At 40.6% G+C, this 22,668-nt stretch overlaps 1 protein-coding gene across 1 annotated transcript in view; it reads left to right on the top strand.

Moving 5' to 3' along the window:
• Positions 1–22,668, top strand: part of ldlrad3 (low density lipoprotein receptor class A domain containing 3) — a 75,396-nt gene that overhangs the window by 29,556 nt on the left and 23,172 nt on the right. The window contains exons 2-4 of the mRNA XM_083917074.1: positions 1,018–1,164; positions 10,962–11,087; positions 13,148–13,279. Of these exons, the coding sequence (XP_083773200.1) occupies positions 1,018–1,164; positions 10,962–11,087; positions 13,148–13,279 (405 nt within the window). The remainder of the gene's footprint in view (positions 1–1,017; positions 1,165–10,961; positions 11,088–13,147; positions 13,280–22,668) is intronic.

Raw genomic sequence — 22,668 nt, 5'->3', positions numbered from 1 at the left:
ATATTTTGGAGTGGTACAGTCAAATTGCTGTAGAAACAATTCTATCTAGCAATAGGGGGTTTAATCATCATAAACATTACCATTGTCTGCTACAAATCTTTAACAAATACAATGTTTTTGGGAATCGATGCAGTATCACAAAGCATAATATTGTGATATAACTGCTCTTTTCAGCTGAATTCATGTAAGAAGGAGAGACATAGCCTAAAGTGTGACCCGATCAGTCACTTTAGTGGTTAACCACACCGTCACTTGAGGTTTAAAGGTTCATACCTCTTGGCAACAGATACACCTCCTGCATCCTGCTCTCAAGTGTAATGAAATGGCCTAAACCAGCTGAACCCAGTTGCAGCACTGCAGCATGAAAGTGTTCGCCCGGTCTGTCCGTAACTCCTCATTACCGGCCTATAGTTTTTGTTTACGAGCTAAACTGCTCACCGCATAGTGTCAAACCTCAGCCAAAAGGCCATGTTTCACATTCCAGCCCATTATGCTGCAGCTGCACTGCGTCAACTAGAAATGCCCCCAACAGGTTCAGGGCACATGCTTTCCATTGAATGTGTTTATTTCTGGCCCGTGCATGAGTATCTGTGCATCTATATGTCCTAGAAATAAATATGTGCCTTGTTTGTATACGAGTGTGCTTTGGTGTTTATTTCCTTATCTTCCCGATTATGATACTGCCCAGCTCTAAACATGAAGCTTACGCCCACAATACTGTTAACACTGAATGACCTCCTCTGCTTTTGTATTCATAAGATCGTCCTCTTTGTTTATTTCCCGTAGATTGATATAGCTTTATAAAGAGAGCAACTACCTTTATTATTTTTTCTATCTTTAGAGAATGGAGATAATAACGATCTTCCATTTTGACTGCATTGATGAATATCGCTGGAATGCAATATCCCTCCATCTGTTTGATTTCTTTATGGCGTGAGATTGTATTAATCTGTTCTCTTTCTTGTTGCCCTCCTCTCTCTTTCTCTAACTGTGTCTTTCTCTCTTTCTATCAATCAGAGAGCCAGCTGCTCCCAGGGAATAACTTCACCACAGAGTGCAACATCCCTGGAAACTTCATGTGTGGGGATGGGAAGTGTGTCCCAGGTGCGTGGCAGTGCGACGGATTGCCCGACTGCTTTGACAAGAGCGACGAGAAAGGCTGTCGTAAGTCCAGTTTAGACTCCATTATCAAATTATTTTCTTTTTCAGCCCTTAGCCTGTGCCTTATAGCAACGAAGCCAGATAGCTTATTTAGAGCAACATCATGTCTTCTCAACTCCTCTCTCTGTACAATGTTCTACCATCCCTACCTATAAAGCCATAAGGGCCACTTAAACCTAATTCTCTGCCAACTTAAATGAACTTCCTTCTTCAATCCTTCCCTGTCTCCCTACCGCGTACACCCCTCCTCCTCCCTGCCAGACCCACAGCCCTAGTTTAGCACCAGGGCAAAACTTAATACCATCAAAGCAAAGGCCGATTACTTCTCCACACAGGAATAGTAACACATGCATAATTCTACTGTAAGGCTACAGTAATAGTTCAGTTTTTATCCTCACTTTAAGTTGGCTTTGATCTTTCTGGTCTGCTGCTCCTCCTATCCCCCCTCCCGTCTCAGCCAGAGCTCCACACAAAGATGGGATTGCTGATGAAGATTGACTTTGAGGCCCTGCCACACCGAATGGAAACCCCCATCTCCCCATTTATTAATCTCTCTAACTATCCCGCATTCCCATTTTCACTCCCCTCTTCGCCTATCTCATTTGATGATTTTTGGCTTTTTGCTTGTAATTTGCTTCACAGAGGCTTGTTTCCAATTAGAAAAGCATAGCCCTCAGAATTTTTTTTTTCACCCAGCTAATTCCCTGCCAAAAAAATCACATATGGTTTGTCCTCCATTATGTCACTTCTTTCATTTTCGTCTTTCCTCTTCATCTCCTCCTCAAGCGGTCACTTCTCTTGCTGTTCTCTCTTGTTGGCAGCTCAGGGAACAGGCAGACTACTCTCGACAAAGTTGTGTCCCATGGCAGGCCGGCACCAACATGCAGACACACGCGGCCCACATAGCCAAACTTTGCAGTCATCAATCTTCTTAGTTTGTAATGTCTCTGCTATTTGAAGTTATATATACATAGGGACATTTCAAGAGGTGTATTGCACTATATTCTTTAGTAGACTTTTACTACTGACATTCCTGTAACTTAAAGAAAGTTTTACACTCCTTACTGGATGGGTTCTGTGCCGTAGATTCTCATCACTCAATGGCCTTAAACTGTCAGCAACAGTACAGCCACACAAGAAAAATAATATAAAGATGAATTTGGACTAATTCTATCAGAATTAGAAACATTAAGAGCTGAAGTCAGTAACTTCATTAACTAATATATATTTTTACATTTGCTTGAACTGTCACTATATCCTGACAGCGCTGATCAAATACGAATCATGATTCTGTTACTGTTACTGATAAGTTGTCAATCAGGCACAGTGGAATCTAGCAGATGACCTTAGGAGCAAACAGGAAGAAGAAGGTGGAGGTAGACCTTTTCACAGGTCTGTCTCATTGGGCTGTTAGGATAAAGTGACAATTTCAGAAAATATTTATAAAAAAAAACAAAAAAAAACTTCAGCTTAAAGTGCTCCTGCTTTATCTAATCATGCTGTTCAAGTGTTAATTTGTTACATTCAAATTTACCTTAAGTACTTCACTTTGACAAGCAAGATCCTTTTTGTCTGTTGCTGACATGCTATACAACTAAAGATAAAAGTAGGTTATCATAAAGCATCACACTCAGCCTTTCTCTCCGGTTGTCAGAGGACTATTTGTGTTTGTTGTCGACGTCTACATTATCTGCTCTGGCATAAGTGGGCCTTATTATCCTCAAATAGATGGCTAGTTGTCAGTCGATATCTCCGGCGACTGCTTCACAAAAATCCCCAGACAAGCCGCTGGCTCCATTAGGGGCTCCGCTGGGAGGGAGGGACAGACAGACAGACAGACAGACAGGCAGAGGGAGGGAAGGAGGAGGAGACAAGGGAGGCAGGGAAGGAAAGGAGGTAGAGAGGTGGACTCATTATGGTGGCTACAGCCTGTCTTTTTGTCTATTATCTGAGGAGAACACAATGCCTGGAAGCTTTGAGACTGCAGTACTGTATTCTCTGTAAGTAGAATCATAATTAGACATTCCCCTCTAAGAAAACACACACACCGTTATATATATATATATATATATATATATATATATATTAGAGGAAGAGGAAGATTTATTTATTTGCTCACTTGAAAGACAGTTTGTTGACTTAACGTATTATCCTTCTGTAATCAAGTCACATGAATGGTGTGTTTAAATGAAGACTCAGAAAATAGTATATTCAGAATATTCTATCACACTGACTTATTTTTACCTTTATATAACCATTATAGGAAATCTTACAGTGTATCAGATGATGTCTGGCCACTGCCCATTGTAATCACAGTCATTACCATGGAGGCAGAGCAGTGTTGACCACAGGATATTATATTTCCTCCCATCTTTAATATGAGCAGGTGGCCTCTATCAGAAGGTTTCTAAGAAAATGTGTTTTAATTCTCCATCACTGTGGATGTTTGTAGCTTTTTTTTTAACTCTTTTTCTTCATTAGTCCATTTGAAGTGACCAGGGATGACACCAGATCCTTAAACACATATACACAATAATTTGATGTATGCACAAACCTATAAAACGCCATTTTTACCTTACCTTACACCAGAAGACAGCTGTAGTTAGATCCCCTGTAAGCCCACGCTGTTTAGCCAGCAGATTGTGCTGATGTGGGTGTCTCTGATCCAAGGAATACTTGTGCAGAACCTGAGGTAAGGTCATGTGTGGTGACATCTCCCTGGTGTCTCATTAATGAAAATTTTGTTTTTGGAAACCATGTAGTTAACGGGGAAACACAAATGAGAACAAATCAGTTCGGACTTGCAAATAACATGGACAGCTCAATTCTCTTTCAAATCTGTATGAAATTAGAAGAAATTTAAGATATATTTGCAAAGCACACTAACTTGCATATACCGGGTTGCATCGGTACAATCACTACAAAAGTGCCTCATGAGACCTAACCACCCACACATGAACTTATGATGACATTGTCTTGCAGATTCTCATTTTTCACTGGCAGATAAAAACTTCTTTCCGCCTTCTATGTTGACCTGAATATATTTTATTCCAGTGCTATCAGAGGTTGAGCAAGTTCAGAATAGACTCATGCAAACCCGGTCTGCATTTGCTCGCCTCTGTCCTTAACTTATTTATTTACTGTAGATGTGCCCCAGTCTGCTTTGCCTCACAGGCCAGGAATAGTCTCTCAAATGGTCAGGGGAATGTTTATTCACCTAGAAAAGACAGCCTTCTCCCTTCCTCCAGAGCCTCATTGCTCCTCTCTTGTTTGTTTGTTCTTCTGGTCCCCTCTAGCACAAGGGTCATCTTGAGTCATGTAAATACTTTTCGCTGGCTCTTAAATACAGTCTGGTCTGAGAGAAGAGACACAATATTTCAAGCCTGAGTCTTATTGCATTTAAGATGCAGCTTATTGTATTACTGTCCTGCCGCGTGAGGCCAGGACCCCCCTACAGATCATTTAATCAAGTCCAATTTTTTTTTGGTTAGTGTGTAACCGGCCTCGGCTTTGCACCACACAACTGGATTTTATATCGGTACTTTTTTCAGTATTTCCAATTTTGTGCATCTGTTCCATGTGGTTGTGCTTTTGTGTTGTTGCATGTGTGGGCGGGTCTGAGGGATTTTCAAGAAATGATTCAGAGACAGGCTGCTGACTAATTCCTCACACAAAGAGGTCAAAAGTACCATCCTGCTCTCTGGTGTCCATAACAGCAGCGAGAGTGTTAGACCAAATGGATCCTGACAGAGGAGGGAAGGAGGAGAGCAGTCTGAGGTTACAGGGCCTCAGAGCCAGGATTAGCCTCTTGGCTCTTGTCTGGGCAGGACATGAGCAGTCGAGAGAGGAGAGATGTGTAGTGGGGCCGAAAGGGTGAGTGGACAAGATGTATGAAGCAGGAAGTGGGAAATCAAAGACAAGGGGACAGAAATGCAGTTGGGAGAAAGGGAAAAGACAGAAGTATATTTCAAAGAAATGACTGTTCTAAACTCGCGGCCCTGCAGGCTGAGGCCGTGGCCTCTCTGTGAAGGAATTCATGTATTCGGAATTCTACACTTACAAACTTCTGTTTCAGTTCAACTTTCACTCGGCTTTGAACTATAAGGACCATCAGCAAGGCTAGTGACTCTGACAGAACAAAGATCAGAGCACATCAACCACGCAAAATTGATGTTCATCTCCTCATATTCTGCCCAAAATGCAAAAAAGCTGATTGATTGATTGTGCCTTTTTCTCACTTGCTCAGTATCTAAATTCTTACCTGTAATCTTGGTTTACCAGTCACAAGCAGGATATTGCTGACTATGCCCCCCTTTTCTTAAGAACAACATCTCTGGTGAGTTGCACAATGATAAAATAGGATGGGTGAGATTTAAAATGTTTTTTTCTACATAAATTTGTTTTTGTTTTTTAAACTTCTTTGTCATAATTCTCTTTTTCTTGTGAAGTAGCAGATCATTATAGCTATTCAAGCCTTATAGCAAGGCTGTGTAACTTTTGAAAGTAGAAATAGCACAATCTTCTACTTCAAATGAGACGTTGAATTCATAAGAAATGAAATGAACCAATGGTCAATTCAATACACTCGTTTTTTTTTTTACTGCAACAGCCTTTTTGGTCTGGTATAACTAGCAGCAAATGGTATCCAATGTGAGCGTACTTCAGATGACTATTGCTGTGTAACTGACATTGCCGAGTCAGTTCACTGACTTGATGACTCTTTACTTGGGCTGCACATTTTACTTTTGATAATTACACTTTAATTGTTACTTCTGGCCACATTGGTGCTATTCAGCAAATGTTATATAGTCTGGCTTTAAACAAAACAATTTATGCAAGGGAAATGTGAAATGCTCTGTACTGGCACAACCTGCTTTATTCAATCACTGAAAGATACACAGGAAGGACAGCAAATTGGAGTCCCACACACAAGGTGGCTGATGTTTGGAAGTCTGTTATTACTTCATAACACTGGGGGATATAACCATTTGAAGTCTTCATTACCCAATGCATTGTTTATTGATCCTGTTAGCTCTTCACAACATTTAGAAGCAAAATGAATTCACTTCATTTGATTCCTGGAATATTATCAGGTTATTGCTTCCTGCAGTCCTACTGTAACACAGCCAAAGCCTGGAGCAACATCAACCGTGCTTTTTTGTTTTTCTATTTACTGACCTCCACAAAATGCCCAGGAGATACTGAGTTCAAAAGAGCTACTAAATGCTTATCAACAACAAAGTTCCCCCCGGCAGCAGCGATTGAAATAGCTAAAAGCACCGATTATGATTTAGATATTGAGGCTCAAATTGTGTCAATTCCTCAAACCCAAAGAGGCTGCTAAGATTAGGAGTGTGCCTTTATGTGATAAGAACAGTGACCAATGCACGGACACGAACACAAAGAGCCATATACCGCTGACTGATATGTTTTTGTTCTTCGGTTGTCTCGTGTTCATGCTGTGCTTCATTGTGCATAGGTGCTCTGTGCCCTGAGAGTGTGTTTGTTTTTGTATCCTTGTGTGGATGGGTACGTCTAGGAGAAAGAAAAATTAGGGGGGATCGGAGAGATTTGGAGACTGGAGCATGTCTCGGTTTGTGAGTGTTGCTTTTGCCTAGTTCAGAAAAGAAACTAAAGAGAGTAAAAAGAAAAGAGAAAAAGAAAATAAAGAGAATATGGAGCACTGATAGCAGGAAAAGTTAGGACAGCGGAGGACGCTTTAATGGGACTGAGTCTGGTGCATCCCATGTGCTTAATGGTTGACTGATCAATGAGCTGCTGTAATTAATACCAAGGAACATGGATGAAATATTGATAAGGGTCTTACATACAGTCTCTTACTCTGGATCTGTCTCCTGCTGTATTTCTTTCCTCTTCTAGCTTTCTCTTCTAGATTGAATGCTATCCTTGCCCGATCAATAGTCACAAATTAGGTAAAACGATTGCTTCAAAATCTTCAAAGGAATAAGAAACGTGGCCATGTCATTTTTACAATACAGTGTTGGGCGTTACCGATTCAAACAAGGCAATTTCAGCAGTACGTTGCTTTTTATGATGAATATTGCAGCAGGGCTATTATCTGACAGATCACTCGCTGCTTTCTCACTATATGCCCTTGCTTTCCTCCCTTTTTTTTTGGAGCTGTTAAAATATTACTGACATTTTTGCACATGCACCCGTCGTATGGTATATGAGCCGCACTCGCTTCCTCATCTCGTATGAAGTTTGATGGCTTCGCAGAATGCCAGTGGCTTGTAAACACTTGGCCCTTGAGATGAAGGAAGCTCTATAATGTTGCAATGCCTCTCCCTGCATATGGAAGGTTATTGTAATGTATTGTACAACGAGCATGCAGGGCTCAGACAGTGAAATGTACGGAATGATTATTTCGATCCCCATGCCCTCTAGACTAAAACTATGCTTACCCTTCTTGCTTACAGTACACTCTTGACTCCATTACCTATTGATTTGCCACCCTAAGAAATGCTCAACAAGGTCAGCGAAACCTTTGAAGCCCTCAGCTGTCTCCACTCTTTCGCGGTCCTCTGTTCTATTCTTCTCACTCTACTCACGCTGTTTTTTGTTCTTGTTAGTCTCTTCCTCCAATCTTTCTCCTCACTCTGTCAGTCTCGTATGCCCATCACAACAACAAGTGATTCTGTTCTCTGGGGAATAGAGGAGAAGGAGAAAAGGTGAGAAGTATGGAGAACGGCATAGAGGTGCATATTTTGGGAAAAGCAAAGAGCGACTACCTGCAACAGGAGTTATGCTGTCAGATTCTGCCTGATATGAATGTTGAATTCACTGGGGAGATAAAGACGGGGAAGAAGAGAAAAACAGTGGTTTTCTGTGTCAACTTAATTTTAAATTATCAAATGATTTAATCTTAAACATAAAATATACCATGGTGATGCTAACTCCCTGACCTAGATGTGAACTTTGCCTTTCCTTCAGAAAGAAACATTTGAGTTTTTTTTTGTTGTTGTTGTTATTTAAAATCCAAGAAAATAAAACAAATGAGCTATGGATGTTTGGAGAAGATGCAATATAGTAATCTTAATCAAAGATGTTCCTGTGGGGAGAGAGAGAGAGAGAGACATGACATTGTCTGATGAAGGGCTGGGGCCGAAACGTTACATGATGTAATATAGCATTAAACGCTATTTGGAGCACTCTGGTGTGCGGACTCACTGTCTCTGTGTGTTTTTGTGCCTTTGTTTAAGTGTCCTCCACCTGTGTGTTTTTTGGTGTGATCCAGCCATGTTTTTCTGCTAGTGATAGTCTAACCTCAAGGAATCGAACTTGACTGCAAAGCTCATTTGTTTTCATTTGTGCTGCTCAGCCGAAAACTGGAGCTAAGTTTTGAAGCCACACAACGACCTGCCTGCTTTCGTAAGCAACTTCTACAAAGGCTCAAAGAAGTCAGCGCCATGGAACTAAAAGAGTTCAAACCGAGAAATAGTGATGAAAGAAGGGATTAAGACCGTATAAAATGTTGCAGATTAAGGCAGAGGTGCTGAAATGAATCAGCGTTACCTGAATTTGCAACCGTGTCTCCTAGGCAATTACGTTCCCGAACTCTCGCAGACTTTGATTGGAAACGTTTTTGTGATATTAAAGACAAATGTAATCCGGGACAGGTTATTGAGAATGCGGTTTTGTTGTATAGGGAATGTTAGGAGACAGGGCTGGCATTAAACAGGACACTTTCTCAGTAAGCATAATACGTTCGTGTTTTTACGATGCCTTCCACCCTCAACTTGCTTCTTTTAATTAATTTTCTCTCTTCTTGCTCTGAAAACTGCTCAGCTCAGGCTATGAAGGGCCACACATCCCCAGAATACAGCTAAGCACATTAGCTGGAGCCTTCTTACCAGCGCTGTCTCTCCCACCCACGACTCTCCCTTCATGAGCTTGCCCTTCATGTGACTTTTCAGCTAATTTGGAACACAAACACTGGGTCAGATGAATCCTGCCAGCAGTAGAAGTGGTAATGAGGATTCGAATGAGGGAGGGAGTAAATGAGGAATCTCAGAGCAATAACAGAGCTGTCCTTCTAGCTAAGCCTGCCAAGCAAATGAAAAAAAAAGCAGTCAGAATCGATGTCAGTGCAGAGAAGAGGAAAGTCGTATTATCCAAAGGGAAATTTATATTTTTCCTACATCCAAGATATGTAAAATAAAAAGAAATAGAGAGTGTTGGTATTATTATGATGATAATATTGCCTTTGTTTGTGGCTGGATAACTTTCAATTTCCCCCTCCACAGCAGCATGTTTTTGTATCTTCTCTTTGATGTGTTGCTACAGCTCAAAGCCATGCCTGTTTTTCTCCCTGGACTCTAATGAATGTGATATACCATGGGAAAAGAGCTTTGGGTGGTTAGGGCCTCTGCTGTCCAGGTAAACAAAAGCTTCCCCGACTATAGACACAGAGAACGGGCGCTATCCCAGCTTCCTCGAGCGTTCAGTGGATTACATTTCATTCTGGAGACGGGCGCTCCAAACGCTTGTGGTTGTTATGCCTAGCCCTCCCCCCTCACTACACGTACTCGCCGCAGCTTGAAAGAACTCATAAATCAGCCTACAACAATATATTGTAGAGGAAAAATGCGCGCCCCTGGCATTTGAGACGGCACAATGCCAACCTATGAGCAGGCCAATTCCACCCTTTGTATTCAGTGGGGAGAAAAAAACAGAAAGACTGCTTGGTGGCTCGCTTTGAGATCTAGTTTGCCCACTCACTCTCCCAGCCCCTGTGTGTTTGAGTGTGTGGGTTGTTCCATCCCTTTGTTGTTCTGTAATGTTTAAAATGTTTATAATGCTGTTCCCTCACTGGCATTAACTTCTAGTCTTATTTAACAAGTATCATAATAATGTCTTAGATTAGGCGTTTTTTTCTTTCTCCGTCTCCAGTAAGTACAATAACAACAGGAGTAGATTTCACGCAAAGCCATATTTACAAGTTTAAGCATTTGTATTACAATGTAAATGACAGGAATGTAATAATCCATGAGTAGTTTAACAAAGGACAGAGTAGAGCAGGTCTGGGATAGGTCTGTTACTGTAAATTGGAAATATCAATGACTGTAGTGCAATGTCTTTTATTGTTGGCTTGTCAGGCTTTGAAATTGTAACTTCACTGTGATCGACTAAAGTGAGGTCCTTTTAGTTTCTGATGTCTTTGCCTGCATCTACCTGCAATCTTGTTTTTTCTCCTGCCAGTGAAGATCAATGTGTTTGAGTTAAAACCAGGGGCAGTGCTAAATGGAAGATGCCAGGCATTGATGTTCTGCAGGCTCGTCACTCAGTCAGGCCTGTCCTGGGAGATAAGACCCGTGGCCTGCTTAGACTTATCAACAGGAGAATCCATAGAAACACTCCTCCATACGATTTGCTCTCTTTGTCTTTGTCATTAACTTATTTTCTTCTCCTATCAGTATTTTGTGCTCAGCATCTTACCCCTTTACTTCAGAGAGCATGAAGATAAGCATTACGGAACAAAAAATGAGCTGAGTAATTAAGTGGTCTCCATAACAAAGCAGCTGTTTGACTGTTTTTACCGTGTACAGTGTTTACTGGTTGAATGGTTTATTGTTTTAATTTTAAAAACAAACAGTGGTGTGTTTATTATCATAGAAACATAATGAAAACTTAGAAGGCCTTAGTGCATCGCGATCCAAGGTTTATTCTATCATTATGCAGTGCATTAAGAATTGCTTGATCATCTCCATATCACCCAGAAATTAATCAATTATTTCTTCTCTTTCCACCACTTCCCCTAACCCTCCATCTTTCCTTAGCTAAGGTCAAGTCAAAGTGCGCCCCAACATTCTTCGCCTGCGCTAATGGGGTCCACTGCATCATTGGACGCTTCCGCTGTAATGGCTTTAGTGACTGTCCTGACGGGAGTGACGAGGAGAACTGCAGTGAGTCTCACACAGCAAACAATTCCAATAATAGCAATGTGTCTCATGCCATGTCCACCAGAAGTCATGGACTGTTCGACGATATACTGCCCTCAGTCATAGCAGTTTATCCTGCAGCTACTGTACTGCTCACAGAGCCAGTGATTGGTTGATTACGTAATATTATGTACCTTCCTAAATATAATTATTCCTGTAAAATCTGATTAAAGGGGCAGTCCAGCAGTTTACTCATCATGTACTACTCAACCTTTTAAAACAGTTGTCTTCTATGGCTCAGGAGGAGCTTTTTCAACTCTGTGAAGAAGAAAAAACCTGTGATTATGTCATAGTGATGTAATAAGTGTCCACACATACATGGGTATTATTATTTTTTTTTTTAAATGTAGCTCTTTATTTGCGTTTTGACCTTTCATCCTCGCTGAATGAGTGAAAAAAGATCTTATGGAAAACGCTTTACATCATGACAATTTTCACACTTTCATTTTCATCTCCTTTTCTGTTTTCATGTAGTCAGGGAAAACTAAGTTTTGGGCTCGTAATGTCAGAGTATGTGCCATTATCTCCTTTGTGAGGCATCACAAACAAGGCAAGGTTTTATTCAATGGTGGACGTGGCCAAAATAGTGCTGGTTCTAACCTCACTAACAAGGCTTTTAACATGTTTACACATAAATGTACATTTACTCTTCAACTACGTGTGAGGAACAGAGGCATGGTGGCCCTCCTTTTATAGCTCTTTTTCAGGGACAGAGTTTTTTTTTTGGATGGATGGATGGATGGATTTTTTTTTTTTTTTAACAAAAGAGAAAAACTCTTCTTCCCTCCTTCACCTATCTAAATGTTTCATAGTGTATTTTTCTGTGAAAAAGAACTAAACTGGCATCCCGTCTTTGGAGGTTGGACTATTCATTTTTAAAAGCAAATATGTGATCATGATCTTATAACTTGCCTTTTCTAAAATGTGGTTATGGGGCAGGTGTGGTCAGGGAATGTCACTTGATTTTCTTTTTTTTTTAGACCTTGTTACTTTTGCTATTACTGTTTTTACTGGTCTTTTGTTTAAAGTGTGAAGTAGGTATTCTTTACGTCCCTCCTTTCAGAGGAAAATGAAGGAGAATTAAATTATAAGCAATGCCATTTCTTCACTGTTGCTCTCCCCTCCACTTACTATCAAGCCCTACACTTAGAGCAGATCATAATAGTGGTGACAAGGTATGAATGGTGAATGTACTAAATTCTATTACCTTTTCAAAAAAGTTTGAATCATCATTATTAGTTTCTATCGCTTTTAACTCCTGACTGCACCTTTGGGTCTAGCTTTGTCTTTAAACAGGTTAATACACATGTTGTATTGAAATGAAGGACAAGAAAACGCCAGGATCCAGCAGTAAAGTTTTGTCCTCACGTTACCCTACCCCTGCTTTCTCAGTAGGGAACGTGCATGAAGCTGATCACTCACCATCGTCAGAGGCAATGTTCCTCGCCTGCAGGGCACTTCGCTCACAAATCTAATCTGGCCATTTAAATGGAGCTTTGCTCCACGCTCCCAGCACACACTGCGTCACCACTGTGTAATTGTCTGGATCTTCTCACAAGATAAATCTGCCTCATTTTGCAGAAGCTAAAGACAAAACTGGAACATATGCTAAAAAGAAGTGAGAGTGCTGGGTAGGATTTTTGATGTTTTTCTTCAGTGGGATTTTCATGTGACTCCCCAGGTCCAATGCTTTACTGCTATAACTCACACTGTTTTTAAAGTTTAATATCTTCAATAAAAATCCCCATGCTAATGTAATACCCATGTTTTTCCCCTAAATTAAATCAAATCAAAGTGTTGGAGATGGAATGAGATTAGATACACAAGACAACTTCTAACAAATTGCACCACTGCAGAATATTAATGTAATTTGCTTTTAAATAAGTTGTTTATGCTAGAAGTTTGTTTCTCAGAGTCACTCCCCGTGGTGCTTGTGTTTTTCAGGTAACTTTGAAACTTTTCACTGTAACCCTGTTTGAACTAACACTTGACCCTTGACCTCTGCCCTGACTTAACCACGGCAGGCAACCCACTGGTGTGCTCGGAGGCTCGCTTCAAGTGTCGAAATGGCCACTGTGTAGACCGCAGCTTCTTGTGTAACGGCCAGGACAACTGTCAGGATAACAGCGACGAGGAGCTCTGCCTAACTACAGCAGGTAAGACGGTCATGTGTGCAGGAAAGAAAGCGAGAATGGAACATCTATTCAGGCACTGAGAATCAGACACAGGCAGGCTGAGGGTGTGTTGAAGGATGTTCCTGAGCCCTCTGATTAGCCTTTGACTCAGATGTTTCAAAGGTTTTTTTATTAGAGGTTTACATATTTCACACTCCTGTGAGAACATTGAATTGCTGCAGCAGCAAATTGTCAAAGTATACTGTACAACAAATTCAGTCACAGAGTTACAACCAGAAAAAGTTGGTCTATTTTGATCAACAGGGTGCACTTAATAAAAACTAGTAGGACTGGACCTGAATAGTTGACAATTTGGATATTCGTTGTTACCTATCTCTTTCCTCCCCTCTCCTCAAACTGGAGCTAGGTTGCAGCTGCTGGAGAGTGCTTACTAACTTGTTACTCTGCTACCAACATTAGCTGCTCTGTTTCAAAAATGGTTGGCATAAAAGTCGCACATGCAGGCTGAAATGTACCATGCAATTGCCACAAATCAATTATTAATTCCACTGAAACACTGCGGCACTGTGCCGTCCACCTCAGGCAGTAACGGAGACATCTGCCGTTGTTGTGTTATAACTGAGCCGTCTGATGTGTGAATAGGTCAGTGTGGTTCTACTGTAGCAGCAGACTGGTGTTTGTTTTCAAGTCATTTAATGAAGATAAACATTGTTTAAGGCCGAGCATAATGCCATTGCACAAGGAACAGAAAATGGTATTCAGGATAGCCCTAAAAACCAACAGCAGGACTAAATGAATCAATGCCAAATATAAGCAGCATTAGAATGCCAAAATGAATGCAAAAATAGCCATATATACAGGTATAAACAGAATATATGCAATAAGTAGCAAATTAGAAATATATAAGAATAAGAAACAGTTTTTTACATATATATATGGTATTTAAAAATGTACACTGTGACACTATGTTTCTGCTGGACCAATGGTTTACTAAGTCCAATGGTTTGAAGGCATTTGCATGTAGTATAAACACTTCACTAATACCTGAAATGTTTTTCATCTCAAACTCAAACAACAAATGGAGGGGCCACATGTACAAAGTAGGCATGGGCATGATCAATCGATAATCGATAACCGATCATTAAAGATTTTGTTGATCATGTTAAATTTCAGGGGGTGATATATAACTGTTTTTAAGAGACAGAGAAAAGGAAATAGTCAGCTGCTTACAAGCTGCCATACATATGAATTGTAAACTAACTTAGGTTAAGATGAAGAGGTCAAGACGAAGTTTGGCATGAGACTATTTCGAACTAAAAGATGGCAACGCACTTCCGACCCTTGTAAACTACTATGCATCCTACTATTAACCTAGCATCACCTCAGTCTTAGCATGAAGGAGCTGTGATGCACAACGGGCAGAGAAAATTCATTGATTAAGCTATATATTTATTAAATATAAACTATTCCATTGAGGGAAAAACACGCTGTATTTGTTTGGGAGTTTTTTTTTATTTATTTTTGCTATATATGAACATAAAACAAGAAACAAGCAAACAAAAGGGGGCTAGGACACGACAGTACACATATTTGGAAGTAGGTACAAATAAGAAAAGCATAGGCACTGTACACAATACAAATATCCACACATTGGAATACAATTAAGAGTCTTTGTGTTTGTAGCAATCCCATTTTTTTCCAGCATTCCTCTCCTTTATCCTTTTGAAGCCGCAGCACAAAAGTCAATTTCCCCATTGCCTGGATAGAGTTTATAATGTTTGTTAGGAGTTTCATGGTAGGAGGATTCCGCTGAAGCCAGCATTTAGTAATTGCTTTTTTACTTGCAACCATGAAAATCCTCTGTATTAGGTATTTTTATGGCTTTTATGAAAAAAAATTTTTGATAATGATTAATCAATAGTTGATCGTTAATTTTCCGGATGATTGATCAAGGACATTTCTTCAAATGCCCAACCATAGTACAAAGACTGATAATATGTGTATTGATGTCCATGTTCATTATCTCTTGGATAAACTGCAATTTTTGAATAGTTGATTACTTGCAGTATTAAATTACTCCGAAAATGTTCCAAAAAGTAACAGCATACTAACAATCACCTTTTCATATGTACTGTACTGTACTGTACTGTACTGTACTGTATGTATTGTAATCAGACCATAATTGTTGAAAATACTGGAACATTGTAGCAGATTTCATCGGATATCTTTGAACACGTCACTTAGGAAAGGTTGCCACTTACATGTTAAACTTTGATAACCAAACTGAAGAAACACATGCACCGCTGTGAACATTCCTCTTTGTGCCTGTTAAACAAAAAAAACACACCACGGCATCATTAGCGTACTTTTGTGAAATCTAATGATACTGATGACGTTTTGATGACTTTGCATTGAATCACAAATAACAGAAGTATGATCCCTGACAGCACATCTGATGTCTTTTGGTATCGAGTGTCATTTTCACTGGCATGTTCCACTTACATCTGGCCTGCCGTTCTTAGTCCACTGGAAGCTTCACTTCTCACATGCAGCTGCTGCTATGGCACACTAGTAGGCTTGTGTCAACCCTTCAGCTTTACTTGCACTGGCAAGCCAACATGTTTCTTGCCAGCAGTCCAACCCTGAGGTGCATATAACCACAAGCAAAAAATGTCAGTGGGTTTTTTTGGCTAAAAAATCCTATATATCCCTTTTGTCTAGGTGATGCTGTCACATTGATTTACGCAGAAATAACAAAACAGTTTAAGTGTGGAGTACAGAGAAAAGTGTCTGTAGGCAAAGTCAGCAGAAATGTGTCCCATACACAGAGATGGAGTTCTGCAGCTTCAGAATATGAACACAGTAAATCCTGGTGAAACATTTTCAACATCATTTATTCTCTAAAATAAAATTAAACAGTTCATTTCTTTCCTCAACGGTGAAAAATGGCTCTGATGTGACACTATTGACAAACTACAGATCAGATACTCATCGCAGGGGATAATTATTGTGCTCATTATAATTTAGCCTTCTAATGTATTACCTCACAAATCTTAATTTGACAAGCTAATGTTTTATTTATTTATTATTTATTTTTTTCATTTTGCTTAATTAGTGAAGCTGATTTAGTAAAATTCTCTGTTGTTTATTTTTTACCTGTTTATTTGCGAGAGAGACAGAAAGAAAGAGAGTCCATCCATCATCGCAAACCCGTCCTTCTCATACTCCACGACTCAATGCAGAGCCACAGAATGCTGAATAGAACCTTACAGTGAGTGATGGAGAAATATCGATCGATATCTGTGTCCACTGCACTCCATTTCCTTGTTGACAGGTGAACAATACCAACTCCAGTGCTGGCAGAATGTAGCTGAGTGTATGTTTGTTGTTGTGGTATCTGAGGCATAAGGTCTTCTCCACAAATACTAGATTCAGGTTGAACAGCTCGCCGTCTTCAAAAAAGTAACAGTATACTACCATTCACCTGATGTGGAGTCAACAATTATCGGTCACTTTTAATGTATACTGTGATAACACAATACAAGGAAATGTCATGTAGATGATCATCTTTATTGGAGAGATTTGGAGATAGAATGCATCTGTAAAAAAAGAAAGTATTCTGCTTTGCAACAATCTTTTTAAAATGCCTCCAAGTTGACTGAGAGGCTTCTCAAACTACCTTCATCTCGGGTTTTCAGGTGTCTAGAGTACCAAGTTATATATTTTTTCTCATCATAAAATCCCTGATTTTTAACTATCCAGCAGCATAGAGTGCAAATATTCAATTCAGCTTCCACAGAAATGTACCAGTGCCAGAGAGTGTTTGCTACTATCGTTATATTCCCAAAGACTCCCTGTCAGCACGGATTTTACAGTATTTATTTGTATGTATGGAGCACAAATGACCCAAATGTTCTCTCGCTTATTTTCCTGCTGGAAACTTGTGTAGCGCTGCGTAAAGTACAAGTGTTGAAAAGCCGTGAGCTCCGTGTTGTTGTGACCTTCACAACACATCAAGGAAGAGTAGCTCAGTTTTTTGTAGCTTAGTTTTTTTCTTCATTTATTTTTTATCATCAGCCCCTGCGCTTCGGAAGGAGTGAAGGCAGGCTCTGCATGTCTTTCCTGTATGAACTCACACACGCACGCACTCACGCACACACACACACACACACACACACACACACACACACACACACACACACACATATACTCACCTTACATTCTACTCTGACTTTGCCTCTCTCTATAATAAGCACAGACCTGCAGGTGACAGATAAGGCATACAATATCCGTTTTAAGCCACCTGAGCACAGCATCTCCTTCCTCACTTTCTCCCCTGTACCTCCTCAACTCCTCTTCCTCCTTACCCATAATTACTTGCTTCAGTGTCTCCACATTTGCTTCCTTGATTTGAAAAGTCTAGTGAGAGATCAGCACGCAGCCTGTCAGCAGACAGATCATCCCGGCATATATCAAGTAGTGTTTGGTTATCCTGCCTTAGAGGTGTCAGATAATTAGATCTACAGAAGCAACACCATCCCCTTAGCTTTTTTTTTTTATTCCTCCAGTGTTTTTATTTCCCATCAGAGCGGTTTTAAACAATTTAGCACAGTTAGACACAAACAGCAGCACAGAGCCGATTTTACGCTTTATCGTTTTATTTGATGGGTAATTGATTTTTGAAATAGCAGACAGGTGGCAAAGTGGCAAACAGTGCAATGTAACAATACACAATCTTCTATAAATGCATTGGTGCAATCGTTGCACAGTGAGATAGAAGGAGTAGGGTGGGGAGCGTGTAACGGATAACAGAGATAAGGAAATGGAAAGCACACCACATAAACATAATATAGTGAGGCAGAAAGAGAGTCGCGAGGAGCAATGAATAGCAATGGGCAGGAAGATGGAGGCAAGCAAAGAGAGGCAGGTGATTTGGTAGAGAAAGGCAGGGATTTGGATACAACTGAGCGAGGGGTAGCGATAAGATGAGGAGGATGAGAGCAGCATCCATCTCAAGTCGAACCCCGAGGCCAAGCAGTGTAACTCCAGAAACAGAAATGACATGATAGCTAGTTTTGCAAAGCTGAGCCTCTCATTGCTCCCACTGGTCTGCCGAGCCGCTCATAGCAGGGGATAGAGAGTGCAGTGATGGAGCGCATGTTTGCCCCTGCAATGAATTGTTGTTGAAACTCCACCGCAGGGCTCCCAAGGCTTGGCCAGATGCTGGGGGGGCCCTCGCTGAGAACAATAGAGACGCTCGGCATATTCAAGGAGGCATGAACACACACACACACACACACAGTGCATCTGACAGCGATCGTTGTGCATATTTAATTGCAAAACATAACTCTGCCACCTCCAGAAGCAACTACCTGAAGGTCAAGGCGAGGACAGGTTTAAAGACTCTGTACAAAAGTTTTAAAAAGTGGCTGAGAATCCCCTCAGAGTCACTTAAGAAAAGTAATTGATTTTGAATGCAATCAGTGTCTCTCATTACACATTTTTAACACAAATAGACAGAAGAGTATCAGATGGTGTGGTGACTTTGGGAGAGTATGATAGTGATTAATTCTCACATCTTTTCTATCTCAAAGAAGCTTCATCTTTTTTTTCCTCAACTGAAATTGTTCTGAGAGAGGAAAAGGTAACAGTGAGGGGAAGTGTAAGTGATGTGAAGGTAGAAACAGAGGGTCAGAGGATGGTTTGAGCGCATCAAAAGCTCCCAATGGCTTTGTGTATTTTGGAAGATAAGGTATGCTTTGTGTAGTCACAAGCATCAAATGTCTTTGTTTTGGTCTGGTGTGTGTGTGTGTGTGTGTGTGTGTGTGTGTGTGTGTGTGTGTGTGTGTGTGTGTGTGTGTGTGTGTATCCAATCCTGCATTAAGTTTCATGATGTGCTGTAGTTTTTCAATATCACATGAGGAAGATTCATGCTTTCGCTGCTATGTCTCCTCCAGACTGTTTATTTCAATATCGGGGCAATAATTGAAGAAATAAAAGGCAAAAAAATACTTTACGTCATGAGGACTGCAGCGCCAGTGGCGCACAAACACTTTGAAAGTATCAAAACATCAATTTGATTTTTTCTTTGAACAGAAAGTGGCTACATCAATTCTACAGACCACAGCCAATTCAGCCAGCCTTAGCTCTATGCACGCTCCATCTCTTTGCCCATCTTTGGATTAGCCTATAAGTGATGTCACAAATGTTTTTGTTTTTTTTAAATTTACTAATATATGTTATCTGTATAATATTGTTGTTGATAAATATGTTGTTTGTATAGCTGGAGTTGAACGCAAACAATTTTCCCCTGGGTTTATTAAAGTATTTCTGATTCTGATTCCGATTCTGATATATCTTTTATAAAGTCTTTGTCCAGGGAGTATAACTGCACAACACATTTGTAGAATAATGGGTTTTACCAGTGACCCCATCAGAGTAATCATTGGCCTACAGGTCCTCAGAGAACTGTCAGCCAGTGAGATGTTGGGCAGCAAGCTGATTATTAGCATTATTCTGCTACATGAGTAAATGTCAGAACATTGGCAGTCGACATCATCTCTGACCCTGATTAGTTTGATGAAAAATTAAACCATGCACTAAACACGCACCCACATCTGCAAAATGAAGTGTCAGCAATTTTTTTTAGGGGACCATGATTTGTGTGTAATTAAACTTGCCATTTTCTTTTATACATTTTGACACGCTTGTCAGCAAGAATCACATTTCACAGTGATTGTCAAGGGAATTTGGCTAATTGTAACAATGTCTCTCCAACTAAAACATTAAAATGACCATATTCTTTATTTCGGCCACCATCGCCACATAGCCACAAACCTCTATTCCCACCGACAGTACAATAGATATTTCTAACCTTCTGGTTTGTGTATGGAGCGCTGCTCTTCGAGAAGTCAAATCCCTCATTTTAAACTCCAGGGATACTCCCCTCCTACAGAGAGTAATCTGCAGCTTTCTATTTGTTATATCCTCCTAAGGCTGTGTAAGAACTACTGGATAGATCCACTAGCACTGCATCTGCTGTTTTGCATAAGCACTATGTATTCTAAAACCTGTCTTCACAGCCCTGCCATTTAGAGGGCCAAGACACACTAGTAATTCAGACGGGGCTGTATATACATTGACATCCAGCAGTAACTCGTGCCTCTCCATTAGTGTCCTCTGTAAACTAGACATTAATATATAGTGTCAGTTTGTTATAGAAAGAATACAGAGTGTCAGAGTGATTAAAAGTCTCTCAGTATGTATTCACTTTTGCTATCTTTTTAGCCTGCTAATAGCCTCTCATACAGACACGTCCTCCCCCATTGATTGCTGCCAGACTTTGGGCCTGAATAATACAAGTGCTGTAGATTAAAATGACAAGTTAATCCATGTGCAGTTTTTGTTGTAGAGACGTGTGTAAGGCTGAGATGTTGTTCTGTTCGTCAGTAGCACTCAGGGTGCTGGCAGAGAGAGAAAGGTGTGGGAGGGAGTGTGAAATGGCGTAGGGGAATATAATGGCAGTAGACTGAGGTGTGGGAGTGGAACGTAATAGTGCCAGTTTATCAGAGCCAACGCACACTTGACAGGCACAAATAGGGGAGGTTGCACATGTTGCCACCCATGGATCTGAACTCTGGGACAGTTTCAGGTTTTTGGTTTTGTTAGCCATAAGCATGTTCACAAAGCAGCGCTGAGAGGCTCTTGGCTGTTGGTCTGCAGGAGAGGAAGGCCGAGCAGTTGGCAAGATGCTGTTGAACTGAGGGGGTGAAGCTTCTTATTTCCATAATTTTAATTGTAGACTAAATTGTTGAGTGCATTTTAAATTAGGAGTTCTGGCAGTAGCATTTATTATCTATACTGATGTTATCTATGAGTTCCACCCATCTGTTGTGCATGTTTTCTGTGCTTTATCTGAGAATATATGCCCACTCCCACCCTCCCTCCGTCCTCATCTCCCCCCCAATCACCAAGGCTGTGTCAGTTTTTTCAGGGCTCCTGTTGTTTAAGGACCCCATTGCCATTAGCTATGGGGAGGTCACTCCCGGGACCAGAGTCTGAATGAATCACCCCCGTCCTTGAATCAGGACCAGTCAGCCGTTGCTTTTCAGGCTCCTGTAAATTAACAACCTTTCCTAAACCTATCCTCGTTCAGTCACCATGGTGATGGCGGTCAAGTGACGACCTGCACCCACAGACTTGTGGAGGAATTTCACTCCGAACAATAGCTCCACTGTTGCTATTGGGTAGAGTCGTACTTTGAGTGAGGGGGCTTTTTTTGTCTGTGTGTGTTCATGTATGTGGGTGTGCTTGTGATTGTTTTCCATCACTTCTTGTTGCCATTATTGCTATACTTCCACTTTCATAGCTTTGTGAATGGATGAGTCCAAGGACAGTTCAGGTTTGCCATTAAGAGATAATATAGCACAAGTGTCAATCTCTATTTGAGCTGGCTTGGGTCCTTGATGGCCTCGCACCAGCCAACAACATTGAATCATGAAGAATGATCTGATTCTGAACCATTAGATTACTTAAGAAGCTCTGTAAAATGTAAAACCTTAAAAAGGACAAAAACAAGCTCATTAGCTGGCTGATTTGTGCTTCTACAAGCATCACATTTGCATTAGAGCGTGTTAAGCCTGGCCTCAACTGCAACATTTCCCTGCTCCATCGACACTTGGCTTGAGAGACAGACCCGTCTCTGGCCCCTCAGTACACACTCACTGGTTAGCTGACAGCAGAAAGGAGGTGAGATCACCATGTAAAGTGTGGGATGCTCGAATGGGGCTCCCTCTCTCTCCTAGCCGTTTCTTTCCATCTCTAAATCATTTCAGTCATTTACCTTACCTCCACTCTTTTCACAGTACACTGGCTATTTCAGAAAATGGCGCCTGCCTACTCTGCATTGTGCAAACTCCAATGAGGTGCCCGAGGCCATTATCTTTCTTGAACAATATCACATTAAAGAAAGACCAAGTGGTCTTGAGGCTGCACCAATACTAGATATCGACTGCTCATTAGTCACCCTGGTAAAGTCCTCAATAGCTGTAAAGTACTTTGTCTTCTTCTTTGCAAAAAGTTTCAAGATTATTAATGAAGTCACTTATAGGTTCAGCATGCAGTAAAAAGAGCTTAAAAAGGAAAATTTAATCACTTCTTGTTTTTGGTTTCTCTTAGAAATGTTTCTATAAGTTTGCACAAGAGACATTTTTTTTATCTCGGTTGGCCCAAGAGAAGGAAAAAATGCTGCTTTTGCATTTTTTAAATTGCATCAAGTTAAAACTGGAGAAAATTATGAAACCAGAGCGAAGAGGTGCACTGAATATGATTACATTCTCTTGTATAGCTTTGATGAATGTTGGAAGGGGGGTTTAGATACAGTAAATTCATGATGGTTGAGCCCAGAGCTC

The sequence above is a fragment of the Echiichthys vipera genome (assembly GCF_963691815.1).
Source record: "Echiichthys vipera genome assembly, chromosome: 7".
NCBI classification, from domain to species: domain Eukaryota; kingdom Metazoa; phylum Chordata; class Actinopteri; order Perciformes; family Trachinidae; genus Echiichthys; species Echiichthys vipera.
This window is presented reverse-complemented; position numbering and strand designations above follow the sequence as displayed.